The sequence below is a fragment of the Mustela nivalis genome (genome assembly GCF_964662115.1).
Source record: "Mustela nivalis genome assembly, chromosome: 5".
Taxonomy (NCBI): Eukaryota; Metazoa; Chordata; class Mammalia; order Carnivora; family Mustelidae; genus Mustela; species Mustela nivalis.
In genome coordinates this window covers 93,286,228-93,302,624 of record NC_139024.1, presented here as the reverse complement: position 1 = coordinate 93,302,624, position 16,397 = coordinate 93,286,228, and the positions used below count along the sequence as shown (strand labels likewise).

Below are 16,397 nucleotides of genomic sequence, written 5' to 3'. Positions count from 1 at the left end.
CAAACTTGATCCTGCATATAGGAGTTATAGAAGGAAATGATGGGAATGGGGATATGCATAGGATAGATCAAAATAATATTTATGTACATTTTCCTATGCATGTGGTGAGTCTTCTATAGCTTCATGATACTCTTTGCATCTTTCTAATCTTGATCATCTTGCATGGTATCCCATGGCACTCCAAAAGGTTGAATATAAAATCCTCACATACCACTCCACCCACATCCATTCACAATTGCAAGAGCCTCCTTCTGCCTTTGTTGTGTTATTTCATTTAGAATAAGAATCTGTTGTTTGAAATGCGCATCCCTCTGGTAACTTTAGTCTCCCCTTTTTCTGTTTTCAAGGATGGGAGGAGCAGTTTTATTGGACACCAACTAGGCGGGGTAGTGGAAGTGCCAAACAGCAAGGACCAGCGGGTCAAGTCAGCCAGAGCCATTCAAATCACCTACTACCTCCAGACCTATGGCTCTGCCACTCAAGACCTCATAGGGGAGAAGTGGGAGAATGAGTTCTGTAAGCTCATGAGGAAGCTTCAGGAAGAGCACCAGGACCTCCAGCTCTACTCTTTAGCATCCTTTAGCCTCTGGAGAGACTTTCATAAGACCAGCATCCTGGCCAGGAGCAAGGTCCTGGTGAGCCTTGTGCTGATCCTGACCACAGCCACCCTCTCCAGCTCCATGAAGGACTGTTTGCGCAGCAAGCCTTTCCTTGGCCTCCTGGGGGTGCTCACAGTGTGCATCTCCATCATCACGGCAGCAGGGATCTTCTTCATCACTGATGGAAAGTACAACTCCACCCTGCTGGGAATCCCATTCTTCGCCATGGGTAACTATCCATCCTTGTGGTAATTGGATTCTTACCGATGTGGGGCAAGGTAGTACATTTCTTGAATTCTCAGGCAGAAATCTGTTTTAACTTTTCACTGATATGTTTGTGTGATTATGTAAGATTTTACCTGGGGTAACATCTGTTTCACCTGATTGGGCCTTTTGGAAAATCTAGGCTGACCAAGTCATCTTCCCATTTATATTGCAAAAATTAATGCTGTTGGTTATTTTTAAATTATACAATATTGGAATTTTCTACTCTGCTTCTTCAAATATTATAAGCCAGGGATTATGGAGATCCAAAACTTACTTTGAACAAATTTTGTGGTTCATATTCATGAACATCTTCAAGTTGATGATAGTGAAGAGTGAATAGCAGAGGATGAAAATTCGAAGAACCACTGATTTATTCTAATTTAAAAAAAAAAAGCTTTTTCAGTAACCTTGATTTATTAATTCACTTCAAAGTTTTTATAGAAAATATATTACATTTCCCCACCTCCATATAAACTAAACCTTCCTACTACACTAAAGATACATCCCCTAATTTCTTTTCATCTCTGGTGAGAATAATTAATGAGCATCCACAGCCAAGATTATCCCTTCTTATAAGTTTTCTCCAGACATACATAAATGTCTAGAAAATGTTCTATGAGTGTGTGTGTGTGTGTGTTCTTGCAAAAGAGAAGATCAAGTCTGTGAAGAAATGTGAATGATGGCTCAGCAACAAGACTGTTGGAATGTATCAGAAAAGCCATGATAAGGTGATATCTGTGGCTCTACAAAAGAGTTCTGTCAGATATGATATAATTCCCTACATGCAGTGATTTGGAGGATGAGCTGTAATCATGGTCTGTAGGTGGTAAACTGACATGAGCAGGAGAGTTTTCAGTTGTAAAGCAATTGCTTTTCACTCCCCATGCTAAAATCAGCTATAAATTACAGTTTTATTATTAAATTAAAAAGACACATGTATGTGATCAGAAAGTCTTCTAAGTGATCCAGGCCCTTTTTGTTTTCACCTTAACAAACATCTTTGAGAATACTGCAAAATGGATTTATAGTGTAGGTTGCTGGAGTCCAAATTCTTTACCTGGAAACCCAAGTTCTTTGTGGCCCTAGTAAGTTAGTTCATCTTAGTAAACCTCAGAATCCTCTTGCGTAAAATAAGGATCATAATTTTATCACTTTCAAAGAATTATTTTTTGAATGTAGTAGAATATATCTAAGGCTTATATAGCATATAGTAAATGTCATCAAGATTTAAGTGCACCGGATTTAGTGATAAATAGGAAATAGCCCTTGGCTTCAAGAAATTGAAAGTCTGCCTGGATTTTGCATATCACCTTTAAATGCATCTTCATCTTCTTAACAACAAGTATTTTTCTTTTTCCCAAATAACTATATTAAAATTTGTTTGCACAAGTGGTGAGGATGTGTCTAGATCTGAACCATTTATACTTGTTATGTTTTTTGAGCTTAGCCTCTTGACTTGAAATATCAACATAAAATTTCTAAGAATCATTCACTGTGGTTCACAAATGAAACATGGCTTGTTTAAAATGACAAATTAGATACCTTAGACCCTACTAGGGCTTTTTCTAAAACTGTGGCAATCTAATTGGGTAATGGAAATATTTATCAAGAAAGTTCTATAATATATAGCATTGCATATTCCATACAAATAAGGAGAAAAATTGTCTCTAGTGAGGCTGAATTATAATGTAGATGCTACAAAATCAAAGTGGTGTTTTTATCCATTAAATAAATAATAATACTGAAAGCACTAACACTGAAGAAAAGGCCCAGATTCTGAAACACACATGGTTCTCACTTTTCTTCTGTCTCAGTGATTTTAAGATCATAAATCAACCTTAGAAAGTGTAGGTATAGTCTCTAGGAAGCCTGGTGAATGGTTACTCTTCAGTATTCTTAGAATTCAGTCCTTAAAATATTCTGAAATAAACTTTTCTGGTATGTTCTGAAAATGTAACAACAATAAATTTATCAATATATACTTATCTAAGATATCTGGCCCATCAAGGGGTAGTTTGTTGTGCTTTCTTTTGTTTGTAAAACGACCTGTAATAACAAAGATATGAAGATCGAGAACTAGTGAAATGAAAGGATTTTCCCACAGGGCTAGGAAATCTGAGTTTTCATCCCAGCTTTCCCCCTAACTTTGTATGTTTTATTGGGCTGCAATATATAGTCCCTTTGTCCCAGTACTTTATACATTAAATGAAGGATTTGGACTTTTCAATCTTAAATTTTGAAGATCCTACAGTATTAGTTATCTTATTTTCAATTGAAGTTAGAATTTGATCATTTCTTTATAAAGTCATTTAAGGTATGTGTTATCCTTCAACCTCTAATCTCCATTCTCTTTTGTTGGCTTTTAGTGTGTGTGTATGTTCATGTGTGTGTGTGAGAGAGAGAGAGACAGGGAGAGGGGCTTTAGAATAGAAAAATCACAAGTCTATGAAGAGCACAAGTCTATGCTCATGCATAGAGCATGCAGAGCACAAGTCTATGAAGGTGATGAGGTGGAACGTGATTTTGAGCATCAATAAGCTGAGTTTGGCAGATATATATCTTCTAGTAGTACATATGGCATTGGTTGAAAGTAGTCCCTTGACTGATTACAGTTTACATGGTGCTAACACTGCATAATCTAAAGTTAGTTGGATGTAAGGGAAAGAAGTCCAACTCTTCTGGTAAAGTTATTTCTATTCCTATCTTCCCACAAGGATTTATCTGAGGTTGTGCTCCAAGACTGAAAATCAGTTATCTTTCATGATAACCTATCCCTGAAGCTAGGTATGTCCCTGATGGTGTTTTGTTCTTCAGCCATGTTATTTCTGACCAGCTATCTTCCTTCTAGACTGTATCTGCTTGTTCTTTTTTCTGACCATTCATCTACTTAATATCCGTGGAGCTGTTTAAGAGGCACATATACTGTATCTTTATACCTGGCATTTTTAAAACCTGTACTAACTTTTATATTTTGTCCTGGTGTCCCCATAAGTAAATACATGTCTTTCAAATTGTATGTTCCAGATTAAGATTGGAAACATTCCAATTGGAATCCAATAAGATTACAGATTGGAAAAGAAGATGATCATAGGCATATGTGCTATCTCTGGAAAAGATCTGAGAAGGAAATCCAGACTTCTCCTATTTTTTTTAAAACACTTAAAATGATCCCATTTTGCTCCAACGTATCTTTTCTCTATACAAACATAAACCAGTAACAGTGCCACTAATTTAATTTATAACTCATTGTCAGCCTTTTCCCCCCGCACTTCATTTGCTTTATGTGAATGTGTTTCCTTTTCTTGGAGGAGAATATGGGCTTGGAGGAAATATGGGCTAATATTACATATGGGCACCAGCCTGTTTTCTGCTGTATTTTGCTGATCTTCTGGGGATAGTTGCCAAAGTCAGTGATAGCCTTGATTTGCTATTAATTTACAGTCTATCTTGAGTTTATTTTATATGCCTGGAGTCTTACTTTAGCCATGGTGATTTTGACAAGAGCTGCTTTGGGTCAGTGCTGAGAATAATTTGAAGGAGTTCAATAGAGCTTGGAAAATAAGTAGTGAAGATAGTGAGTAAAGATAAGGGACATATCCAGGGCACCTGGATGGCTCAGTGGGTTAAACCTCTGCCTTCGGCTCAGGTCATGATCTCAGGGTCCTGAGATCGAGCCCCGCATGGGGCTCTCTGCTCAGTGGGAAGCCTGCTTCCTCTTCTCTCTCTGCCTGCCTCTCCACCTACTTGAGATCTTTGTCTGTCAAATAAATAAATAATATCTTTAAAAAAAAAATAAATAAGGGACACATCCACGTGACTTATTTTGTTCAGGTGAGCCCAGCATTTCCAGATAGGAGACTTTTGTTCATCATCTAAAATTGAGCTCCATATTCATTTCTTTATTAAGTCAATCAAATATTTATTGAGAATATATATGTTCCATGTATTTTGGATTCGAGAGTAAAAGGTATTGAACTGAACTGAGCAAGTGGTTGCCTCCATGGATCTTACATTGTAGGCCTGCAAAGGGGAGGCATCTGACAATAAACAAATAAGATAAGCGATATAAAGTAAAAAAAAAAAAAAAAAAAAAAGCAGGATAAGGGATAAAGAATATAAGCGGTAAGAGAAAAGACTTTCTGGGGGGAAAAAAAGGAAATTGAAGTAGAGGGCTAAAGGAAGTGAAGAAGTAGCCATGTGGCAACCTGAGAAAAGAGTATCTCTGACAAAGAGAATGTGCAAAGGCTTTTAGAAGGACCTCTTGGTGAAGTTGAGGAAGCACGATAAAAGGAGTGTGGCTGGAGCACAGTGGACAACTGTCTGAGTATTATGAGATGGAGTTAGAGAGATGGTAGTGAGAGGTCATGGAGGCCACTGAGAACTTAATACTTTTTTAAAGATTTTATTTATTTGAGAGAGAGAGAGAAAGTGAAAGTACAGAGGGAGAGGGAGAGAATCTCAGGCAGGCTCCACACTGAACATGGAGCCTAAAGGGGCTCAATCCCATGACCCTGAGATCATGACATGAGCCAAAATCAAGAATCCAATGCTCAACTGACTGAACCACACAGGCACCTCAAAGAACTTAATACTTTAGACGGAAAGCTATCTGAAGCATTTGCAACAGGAGAGTATGATCTGCCTTATGTTTTATGTGTTTTTGTTTTTTTTATTTTGTTTATTTATTTGGCGGAGAGAGAGAGAGAGAGGGAACACAAGCAGGGGGAGTAGGAAAGGGAGAAGCAGTTTCCTTCTTCTACTACTTTTACTATTACCTACTGAGCAGGGTGCCCTACATGGGGCTTGATCCCAGGACTCTGGGATCATGGCTTGAGCCAAAGGCAGACACTTAACTGACTGAGCCTCCCAGGTGCCCCTGCCTTACTTTTTAAAACACATCTTTGGCTACAACATGGAAATGAGACTACAATGGAGCAAGAATGGTTATAGGAAGACTATGTAAGAGGTTATTGCAAAAATTCGTGGGCTATAATGGTGGTGACGTGAAATACCATGGAGCAGAGACAATGGTAAAAAGGGATTGGACTCAGGATATGTATTTGAAAATAAAATTGACAGGATGTGCTGCAGGACTGGATATAGTACATAAGATAAAGAAGAGTCAAAGATGATCCCAAACTTTGAGGACTAAATATCTAATAGAAAGCAGTTGCCCTTCATTATCATAGGGAGATCATGATAGGAATAAGTTAGAGAGGAAAATATCAATTTACTTTCTATCTGGTAAGTTAGATATACCTATTAAGCATCCAACTGGGAAAATGGGGGGTTAGCTGTATAAGACAATATGTAGATCAGGCTGAGAAGTAAAATCTGTAAGGTGGAGCTAGAAATATAAATTTTGGATTTATCATGGCATAGCTGATAATGAAAGTCATGGGATCTGATAAGATCAACTAGAAAGATAAATATAGATAAAAAATAGAAGTCAGAGATCTGAGCCCTAGAGCATTCCAAAGCTTAGAGATTGGAAAGATGAAGATGATCCAGAAATGACATTAAGAAGGATGAAGCAGTGAGATAGTAGGGGAATCAAAAGAGAATAGTGTCTCAGCAGCCAAGTAAAGAAGGCATTTCCCAAACAGCTGGAGATCAGCTGTTCCAAAAGCTGTGAAGCAGCTGTGTCCAATGAAAACTGAGAATTGGTTGTTTGATTTAGCAATTTGAAGGTCATTGGTGACTTTGACAAGAGTTGCTTTGGAGGAATGCTGAGGGTAATTTAAAGAGGTTCAATAGAGTTTGGAGGATAAGAAGCAAAGACAGTGAGTAATGGTAATTTTTCCAAGGAATTTTGCATTACAGAGAAATAATGATTGTATGCTAATTGGGATGCACAGCACAGAAAGTTTCATAGTAAAGCAGAGATAGGAAGAAATTGCAGAAACACTGTCATTGAGTAGGAGAGATGGGACTGGATTCAACGCACAGCCAGAGTCATTGACTTTATATAAGAGCATAGACAACTCATCTACAGTTAAGAAAAGAGAAAGCAAAATATATGGACAGATCCAGATAGATTGGTACATGTGGGGGTGGGAGCATGTGGAAATTCCCTTCTGTGGCTTCAACTTTGTCAGTAAAATATAAAGCAAGTCATCAGCTGAGCATAAATTTGGGGAAGGAGGTGTTGATTTGAGGAAAGCGAAGAGAGTTTAAAAGAGTCGCTTTGGAAATTGGAGAACAAATTGAAGTTAGGTGAACAGCTAAGAAGCACAAGGACCTACTTGAAGTTTATGGTCATGAATTTTAAAAAGAAATCAATTCAGCACGGTTGCTGAGTCAGTGCCCCCACTGCTGCACCCCACCCCCACCCCTAGCCACTTGGAGGAAGAGTTGAGTAGTCATTGACAGGAATTTAGTTGGAGAAAAAAACTCCCGGGGGTCGGGGGGGAGGAGGGCTTATAGTGTATGCAAAAAAAGTGACTATATTGACAGATTATGAAGATTTTACTTGTTAGGGTCAGCTAAACCATGCCGCAGTAACAAATAATGCTATAAATCTAGTTGGATTAACACAACAAAGATTCATTTCTTGCTTTCACAGTAGTTTAATGTGAATCAAGAAGCTTTCCTCAGAAACACTCTTACAGCAAAGATTCAGGGATTTAGGATGCCTCTGTGGTGCAACATCTTCTCATAGTTTATGGTCCCAGCTATGTACACAGAAAAGTGAACAGCTAGAGAAAACACACCTACTTATAACTACCTTGCACTCAAAGCTATACAGTTACTTCTCATCAAATTCTATTGGCCAGAACTATGCACATGGCCATAAGCCAGCTCAAGGAAATATAGAAAATGTAGGAGAGTAAATGGATTATTTAATGGGTATCAACTCTCTGTCCCACATAAACAAAGCCAAACAATAAAGGTAATGAGGATTTCTTCTCATTGTCATCATAATGAAAAACTGATAGGGTCAAAATCTTATGACTTTTTATGAAATCAGAAAACTGTTTTAGGTTGAAGTCTATTCTGGCTATCTATTGCTGTATGACAAATACCACAAGACTTAGTAGTGTAAAACAACTTTTTATTATTTTGTTTTATTTATTTTATTATTATTTATTTAGCATTATTTTATTACGTTCACAGTTTCTGTAGTTTAGGACTTTGGAAAGGGCACAGTGAGGTCAGTTTATTCTATCTACACAAGGTCTAGAGCCTCAGCTGAGGGTAACTTGAAGTCCAAAGTCTGGGACAGGTGGGACTAAAACAGCCACTTCTAAGATTCTTTCTTTGCCCACATGGCTGGTACCAAGCCTGAGATTTCTGAAGGAGAATCTCAGCTGGGAAATTTGAACATAGCATCTAAATGTGTCCTGTCCAGTGTGGTATTTTTTGTATCTTTTTTTAAAGATTTTTAATTTATTTCAGACAGAGAGAGAGATCACAAGTAGGCAAAGAGGCAGACAGAAAGAGAGGGGGGAGCAGGCTCCCGCTGAGCAGAGAGCCCGATGTGGGGCTTGATCCCAGGACCCTGAGATCATGACCTGAGCCAAAGGCAGAGGCTTAACCCACTGAGCCACCCAGACGCCCCCCAGTGTGGTATTTTTAAGGTAGTCAGGATTCTTATGTGAAGACTCAGGGCTCCAAGAAAAAGTGTTGCAAGAGACCAAAGCAAAAACTACAGGGCTGGTGGTTGCATAGCATCATATCGGCCATATTCTACTATGTGCCACGCACAAAGCCTAGCCTAGATTCAAGAACAGGGTATTGGGACTCCACCTCTTGAAAGAGTGGCAGGGTTGAGAGAGAAGCAGAGTCACATCGCTGAAGAACAAGTGGAATGGGAGCTATGGTTCTGGCCGTCTTCGGAAAATGCAATCTGTGACCCAGTTTTAATGTGAGTGAGCTGGAAAGGAAAGAAATGGATTCTAGAGATATGTGGTGTAAAGGTTTTGAGAAGAAATTATTACTTATGAAAATGATTATGATTTGATCGTTTTGAGCTGGGAAACAAATGTAGAATTTAAAACATTATGAGTTCCTAAGACCATGAGACCTGAATATAGAATGGATTTACCCTGTGGAATTTAAAGTCATGAAGAACTATGACAAGAGTTGTGATGGCCACTGACACACTGAGAGTTCCATGTTAAATCTTAGGAAATGGGGAAAATCGATCCTGAGTTCTGTTAATGAATATTTTTTTAAATGACTGATTTGCGTAGTACATAGCCTACATTCAAAGGAGTAGGTGCTTTTAAGGAAGACAAACAATATCTTTGACTCCTTGTGGGGTAGAGATAGCACCTATAAAACTTTCAAGTCCAGTTGCAGAAGAGGAGTGGGAGAACAAAGTGGTCTGCACTGGAGAGGGCCAGGAAAGCAGTGTAATCAGCAGATGGCCAGCTTTGATTAGAGCAAGAAGCCAAAGATTATATTTGGGGAAAAGATTTTGGAGGTAGGGAATCTTGGTGATGATAGACTAAGTTCCAGAAGGCAGGAGGAAAATGGGAGGGATGACAAAATGGTCAGATCAGGGGGTATACATCACTATATAGGAATGAAAGTCCCCAGCAGAGACCAGGGAATTGTGGGCCTTTGTGATTCCTCTGTGAGGGGAAGTATATGACTTGACAGCAGTACCAATGGTCCCACCTAACAGAGTCACTCTGTTACCCTGTAAGTCAGATCATATCACTTACCTGCTCAAAATCCCCAACAGCTTCCCATCTAAGACAAATTTAATGGATAGAAACATTCAGTGATCTCCAAAGACCAAACAAAGCTAGCATCTGTTACCCCTCTGACCTCAGATTCAACCTGTCTCTCTCTCTACACCTGGAAAGCTCTTCTTCAGATGCCTGCAGACTTGTTTCCTTACTTCCTGCAGGTTTTTATGCAAATGTCACCTTCTTCATGGGGACTCTCCTGGCCACTGTGTCCCAAACCACAAGCACCTAACCAGTGCTTCCAGTCTCCCTCTCTATTTCAATTTTCCCCTTAGAGCTCATCATTATCTAATATACAATATAATATAACTTTGGTCTTGTTCATTATCTGTCTCCGGGTAATGGAATGTAAGCCCTAAAAGAATGTAAATTTTCATTGCTCCATTTGCTGTTTTTTCCTAGTGCTTAAAACAATACTTGGTCTAGGGTAGGCATTCAATAAACATATGTGGAATTAAGGAATGAATGGTCTCTCCGTGTTTCTCAAATGGGTTATGATCTATTAGAGTCACTAAATCAATTTAGTGTATCATGATCCATATTTGTATTTCACTTAAGTGGAAGAAAAGAGAATAGAAAGGAATGGGAAATATCAGAAGCTGTTGCACATAGTAAAGTGTCATTGCATCATATTTTGTATCAGTTTAATATATATGTGTGTGTATAATAGATCACAATGTAAGATGCTTTCCTAATATATGTCACAGTGAAAAATCTTAGAAAAACACTCTAGAAAATTTGTTGAACTAATGTCTTAAGTAGATTATAGTGGTAAGTGGGGACTTTTTGATGAGGAGCCAACTGGGAGAACTCATCAGAAGCATATGTAGCTGCTCCTCTGGGTTGGTTCTGCAGGAGGTGGTATTGGAACTTATAAAGGGGAAGGTTTTGCCAGGGATTTAAGGTGTTATTTCCTGGGCACTGCTATTTCCCTAGATAAGAACCAGCGTATTTAGCACACAATGGGCCCTATAAGACTTGACTGGCTAAACTTTTTCAATGATTATGTTATGGTATTAGAAATATTTCTCAGTAAGTTGGTTTTACCAAAAGACCTACTTTACATGGGGTATTAAGGTATTACCTTCCCAAAGTAACTCTTTCCTGGAAGAGACAGGACCTATTATTATGACATCAAGAAAGTTTCATTGGAACTATTTCTTAGCCACATTAATTGCAGCCACCCTGCTCTGGAATTAACTATTATTTCCTTTGGGGCAAAGGTTGGCCAATGATATAAAAATATTCCCATGCTTATGGCTTGGAGTCAGAAGACTTGGAGTCCAGTTCAGTTCCTGCCTCTTGTCTGTCAGGTGACCTCTCCCTGAGCCTCCCATGTTTTCTCTTTCAGAAGATGAAGAAGTTGTACTGATTGGTCTTTAACATCTCTTCTACCTTTATTCTTTAATTAATGAATCTGTCATTTGACACTTAGAGCAAATGTCATCTTATTTTCTGGATTTGGGGTTTATTGGAAGCTAGTATGGGTCTACTTAACATCTTTTCCAGTGTCCATAGTAAGCATTTTGCAAACATTGACTTATTGATGGTTTTGTGACTGTTAGAATTCATACAGCAAAAAAATTCTGAACTTTTGATTGTTTTTAGCTTGGCTTTTTTAATGTCCCTATTTTTTCTGTTATTCTTTAGTTCTGATTTCTTATATTAGTATCTCTTCTTCTTCCGTAGCTTTTAAAATGGACTTCCTGGGTCAGAGGTTACTAATGGGTTAAGACAGGTGTTCATAATTGATTTTCATAGACCTTTTAAAGGAGGTGGGAAGGAAAGAGATTTTGGCATAACAAGTAAGAAGTTGAATTTTATGCCAAACATTTCAGGTAGCACTGAATAATGTGTACTTTTATTGTACACACTGTCCAACATTAGTAGTAATTATATCCTGACTCTTTAAGATTCTGCACTTTCTTTGGAATCCACCTCCATCTATTGCACTTTTTCGTACAAACAAGCTTCCTCCAGTGGTAGTTAGAGTTTTGGAATAAGGAAGAGTACTGTTACATAACACAATTTACTCAGGGTGAGAAGCATATGGACTCATTTTGGTGGTACTGTTTATCTCGAGGATAGCTGATGCTGCTTTAAACTTAAAATGAAACGATTTGTAAATATGCCTCTTGCTCTGCTCTTGCTTTTTTCCCTCTTGAATCAGATAGTGAATCAGTCTTGAGTATTAAAGCAGATAGGGAAATGTGAAAAGCATCAATTTATTCAGCATTCAATAGAACTATTACTATGTCAGGTACTATCACTTCTCCAGCATGGGCACCTAAGCCTTCCTCGAATACATCTCCATCACAAGCAACCTGAGCTATCTCCATTAACTGAAGTTGTCTTGAGTGTCATGTCAGAACGTTCCAAGGAAAAAATATCCCTAATGCCTGAAAGCTATAGCTGGCAACCATATTTGAGATTTTCTGCAGTGCTGCACCAAGGTAAATGCTGCAATTTAAACTACAAACTTAAAAAAATTAAAATAAATAAATAAGCAGGAAACTTGAATGGTGAAAATACATTCAGGCTTATGCCATCACTTTTCTGAGGAAAAATAAGTTCCATCCAGGAAAAAAAAATCATTTAAAAACTGGACACTTACTTTCTACATTCAGTGCTTTTCAAGCTAGTATTTTCATACCCAGTCACCTAACAAAAAAGGACAATTAGCAGAGAAAGATGAGAAAATTATTCTGTTGATTTGAGGATCCTAGTGGTAAGCCCTTGCCCTCTAAGAATTGCAGAATTCCTGTGTACTGATTCCCACCTGCCTTCCTGGAACAATGTGGCTTATGTATGCATCAAATGTATGTGCCTTACTGCTTGATTTCTTTTGTAATGATAGAAAAATGCCTTTATCCAGATCCAGGCAAAACTATTATTCAAGCTTCAGTTTACAAATCCCACTGTGTACCCTTAGAGAAATTATAATCCTGAGTTTAAATTTAAAATAAAGTATATGCAAGTATCTTCCCTACTGCTTCCACACATTGGCCTCATCTGAATGGAATAAGACTGTGCCCTGGCAAGTGGTATTTCCAGTAATTGTTTACAGAGAATGGAATATCCTAATTAAATATTGTACTTCATAATATAAATCAGAAAAGTATTAGTTAAGAATATTTCCTAGTATTATTTGAGTGACATAATAAAAAATATGGCTATAAGCATAATAGTCAATGCTAACACCAAATAATGAAGAAAAGGAGATAATTTTATCAGAAAGAAGTGGGTGTTAGAATAGGTTTGTCAGTGTTAAAAACAAAAACCGCCATTTATTACCAGCAAAAGATAGGTTTATTTAGGAAAAAAAGATAATTACAATCATGGGCGAACAACCTACGGCAAAACTGTAGGCAAGTCCTGGAAACAAAGGAAAGGTACACTTTTTAAGGAGAAAAGTGTAAATTGGAGAGGCTGTTATGAACTGAAAGTCCATTGGCATAAACTAGGAACTGGAAGCATGGTGACTTTTCACTGGCTTATGGGGGAGGGGCAGATGAGAACATTTCTTTCTTTAGCAAGCAGAGTAAAGTAGTATCCAAGTGCAAGGTCAAGTCCACTTCTTCCTGTTGGGTCTACAGTTGACTAAGAGTAGAAAGATATGAGAGCTCTCCTTGCCAAAACCTCTTGACTCCCTATTAGCAAGGTTTACCATTACTAATTTTCACAGGTTAAGCTACTTTTTAGTAAGAAAATAAAAAGAAAGAAAGAAAGAAAAAGGAAGCAGGCGAGTTGTTTAGCTCATTTCACTGAACGGAAACCAATCGAGATCACACATATACAGAGAGGCCACTACAAGGCACCTGACTTAGAGATTTTTGGGTGAAACTGTGATGATGATAAGGAGGACTCATTATCATACTTAACAGTAAGTGAATAGATTCACTCTATAAATCTGTCACCTTGCCCTCCCTTTCCTGTGTCTTGGTCAAGGGTCAGGGCAACTTATATACTTTACTGTATTAGCACAATGTTTCAGAAGCAATAAGTGCTCAGTAATTATTTTTTGAATGAATAAGTTGTAATCCACTAGCTCACAGCAAAGTCAACTTTTTAGAAATAGATATAAATCTTTGTATGAAATCGTATGTGTTCTTTTAAAATTTTGGCAATAATGACTTTTAAACAAAGCCATTGAAAATGTTTATATAATGAGGGGATTTGGGATTTCCAAATATTAGAGTTTAGTCTAAATGTCGTATCATTTGTTTGGTGTTTTATGAAACTTAAAAGTATTCCCATGGCTTTTTTTTTATTATGACGATGGCTTCTTTATTTTCCCAGAGATATCTGGGCAGCTGTTTCTCTTAAATAAGGAAATGAAACACCTGAACGGTTCTCAAATCTGTTATGAATCAAAGATCAGAGCCAATTTTTTCTCCCAGATTCCTTGACTCTGTTGACTATTCTCAAACTGAGCACTTGGGACTCCTTGGGATGTGTGAGGATGATGGGTCTTGGGAAGAACTGAGCTAGCAGAATTCCTAGATATTCCTTCCTGCTTCTGACCATGCACTTCACCCTGATATTTTTACATGATGGGTTGCCATAAAGATTCTGTTTGGGGAGAAATTTCCGTGGATTAAAAAACAAAGAAGCAAATGTTTGAAAACTGCCAGTTCTCTACCGTTCCATAGTGCCTCCTTCATAACATAATGGAAGGCAAAAACTAAATTTGAGATGAACTAAATTTATTTTGCAGCCTGGGTGGCTTTGCTTTGATCAACTGTTATATCCATACATTTCCTGTAGTTATCTTATTGAAGTATTTCTAGAAGTGTGATTTCTACTTAAGACTTTAACTTTCTCTCCTGTAGACAAGTTAACCTATTTTTAAGATTCAGAAAATCCAAAGGGATGAGGTTGTATAGTTGCCAGAGGAAACTGAATGAGACTGCCAAGAGACTCCAAAGGGTAGACTTATTTGTAATTTTACTGTATTCCAGGGTTAGAATGTCTGCCTTACAGGTTAAGAAATTGTATTGCAAAGGCACAGTGGGAAAACTAGTCTCTCAGTGAAAGAATCCCATTAACTAAGTTGACAAGAGATAATATTAGCCAAAACCTCTGTTCTGGTAACCTTTCCCAAAAAATGCTCTACATATTTCCCCTAACAAGGCTTTCTTTTCTCAAGATATATAAAAAAAGACCAGTCTTACTCAGAAGGCTTTGTGATGAACATAATTAAAACGTAATGGTACCTTACGGATTTTTTGCCCAAGTGCCCACCCATGCCTTCCAGATTTGGTGTCATTCTTCCCTGGAAAGTTTTGTGTACACAGTACAGAAACTCACATTGTTAGACCTTATCATTCTATGTTGGCTATCTCTTTTGGTTGATAAGCTTTATCGATATGATGATTCAATATCACTGAATATGTTAGTAGATGAATTAAGTAAATAGTGTTTCAGTTGGGACTAGAAATAATCAGTGGATTATTTATTGATCATATGAGTTTAGTTCTCAGAGAGTTACCATCTTTTTATGTTTTCCAAGTGTTTGAGGTTCATCCCTTCTGTTCCCCCTTTGAACCCTTTGAACATCCTATGATATTTTTATTTTGTGTTGTGTTATTTATTCCAGTCTGTTCATCCCTTTGCCCAGTCTGCTAATTCTTTCTAATCCTATCCTGAAAGATGAAAACCTGAAAGCAGTAGCACATTATGTGAGAATTCCTATATTCACCCATCCTACCCAAACACCATTACCAATATATCATCTACTTAATCAGCTCAGCACTGCCGTGTTTCTGTAGCATTATGGCCAAGGAAGAGATGTCTGTCAAAGGAAACTCATGTATTTAGTCTCTATGAGCTTCTAATTCCAATCTCCTTGGCTCTGACCAAAACCAAACTGCTCAAACCAAACTCATATTATCCCTTTTTCCAGAAATTCCTTGTATATCTCTCTTGTTCTGATCCTCAAAGCTTAAATGTCTCTTGCTCTATGGTATTTTTTACTTACTTTAATCCCAAGAATGACTGGTTTCCTTTTTTACCTTCTCTATACCCTTGTTTATATGCCTATCTTCAATTCTATACTCAGCTGCAAAGCCTTCTTTAGAAAAAATCAACTTACTGTTTTTCTAGCACAAAGTAGGAAGTAATTTAAAATTATTTTCAGACTGACCAAATGAAGCCTAGCTCTGCCATACTGGCCCATAACTGCACTGTACATAACTGGCCATTGCCCTTGTTTCCTCACATAGCATTTGTTCTGGTTACTCTCTGTTTGCCCCCCACCCTCCATCATCACCAACACATTTTCTTCTCTATCCTTCCCTTTTCTGATCTTTGCTCTAGAAGGCTGACTCCTATGGACTGCTGCACCAAGGCTCCCTTGTCCTCTGGCTTTGAATTAAGAGGCATGACCAGGAGATAGTAGGGTAGAAAGAGGAAGGTCAAGGTCTCTCCTTCCCTCTCCACTTTGGCACTATTTATCTGACAACTTTACCTTCTGCCAGCAGGTACTCTGTATCTACCACTGTTACTGGATATTGGTTATACTATTCCTCCCTTTATTCCTTTAGACCTAAAAGTGGTAACTCTTAAGACTTTCCTAGTCTTGTCTCTAGATACCTCAACCTCCCTTGTTTTTGGCTCTGCCCATATGATTGTAAGTAAGCTTCTCAATTAAGGTCCTTTTATTTATACCACCTGAGGAATTTTTACGTCCTTCCAAGCCTTTCAGTCTCTGGCTAGACACTGTACAGCCACCCACTATCTTGCCGGATCCGAAGCCAACCAGCTTTCTTCAAGAGCACTGGATCCTATTCTCCACCAACCAACTCTTGGCCATCAGCAGACCTAGGAGCAG

At 38.0% G+C, this 16,397-nt stretch overlaps 1 protein-coding gene across 4 annotated transcripts in view; it reads left to right on the top strand.

Annotated features, from left to right (window-relative positions):
* The window catches only part of PTCHD4 (patched domain containing 4), a gene marked incomplete at its 5' end in the record, with an annotated part of 184,108 nt that overhangs the window by 50,603 nt on the left and 117,108 nt on the right, over window positions 1-16,397 (top strand). For all 4 annotated transcript variants that reach the window (XM_082729728.1, XM_082729726.1, XM_082729727.1 and 1 more), the window contains one exon: window positions 348-828. In XM_082729728.1, the coding sequence (XP_082585854.1) occupies window positions 348-828 (481 nt within the window). The remainder of the gene's footprint in view (window positions 1-347; window positions 829-16,397) is intronic.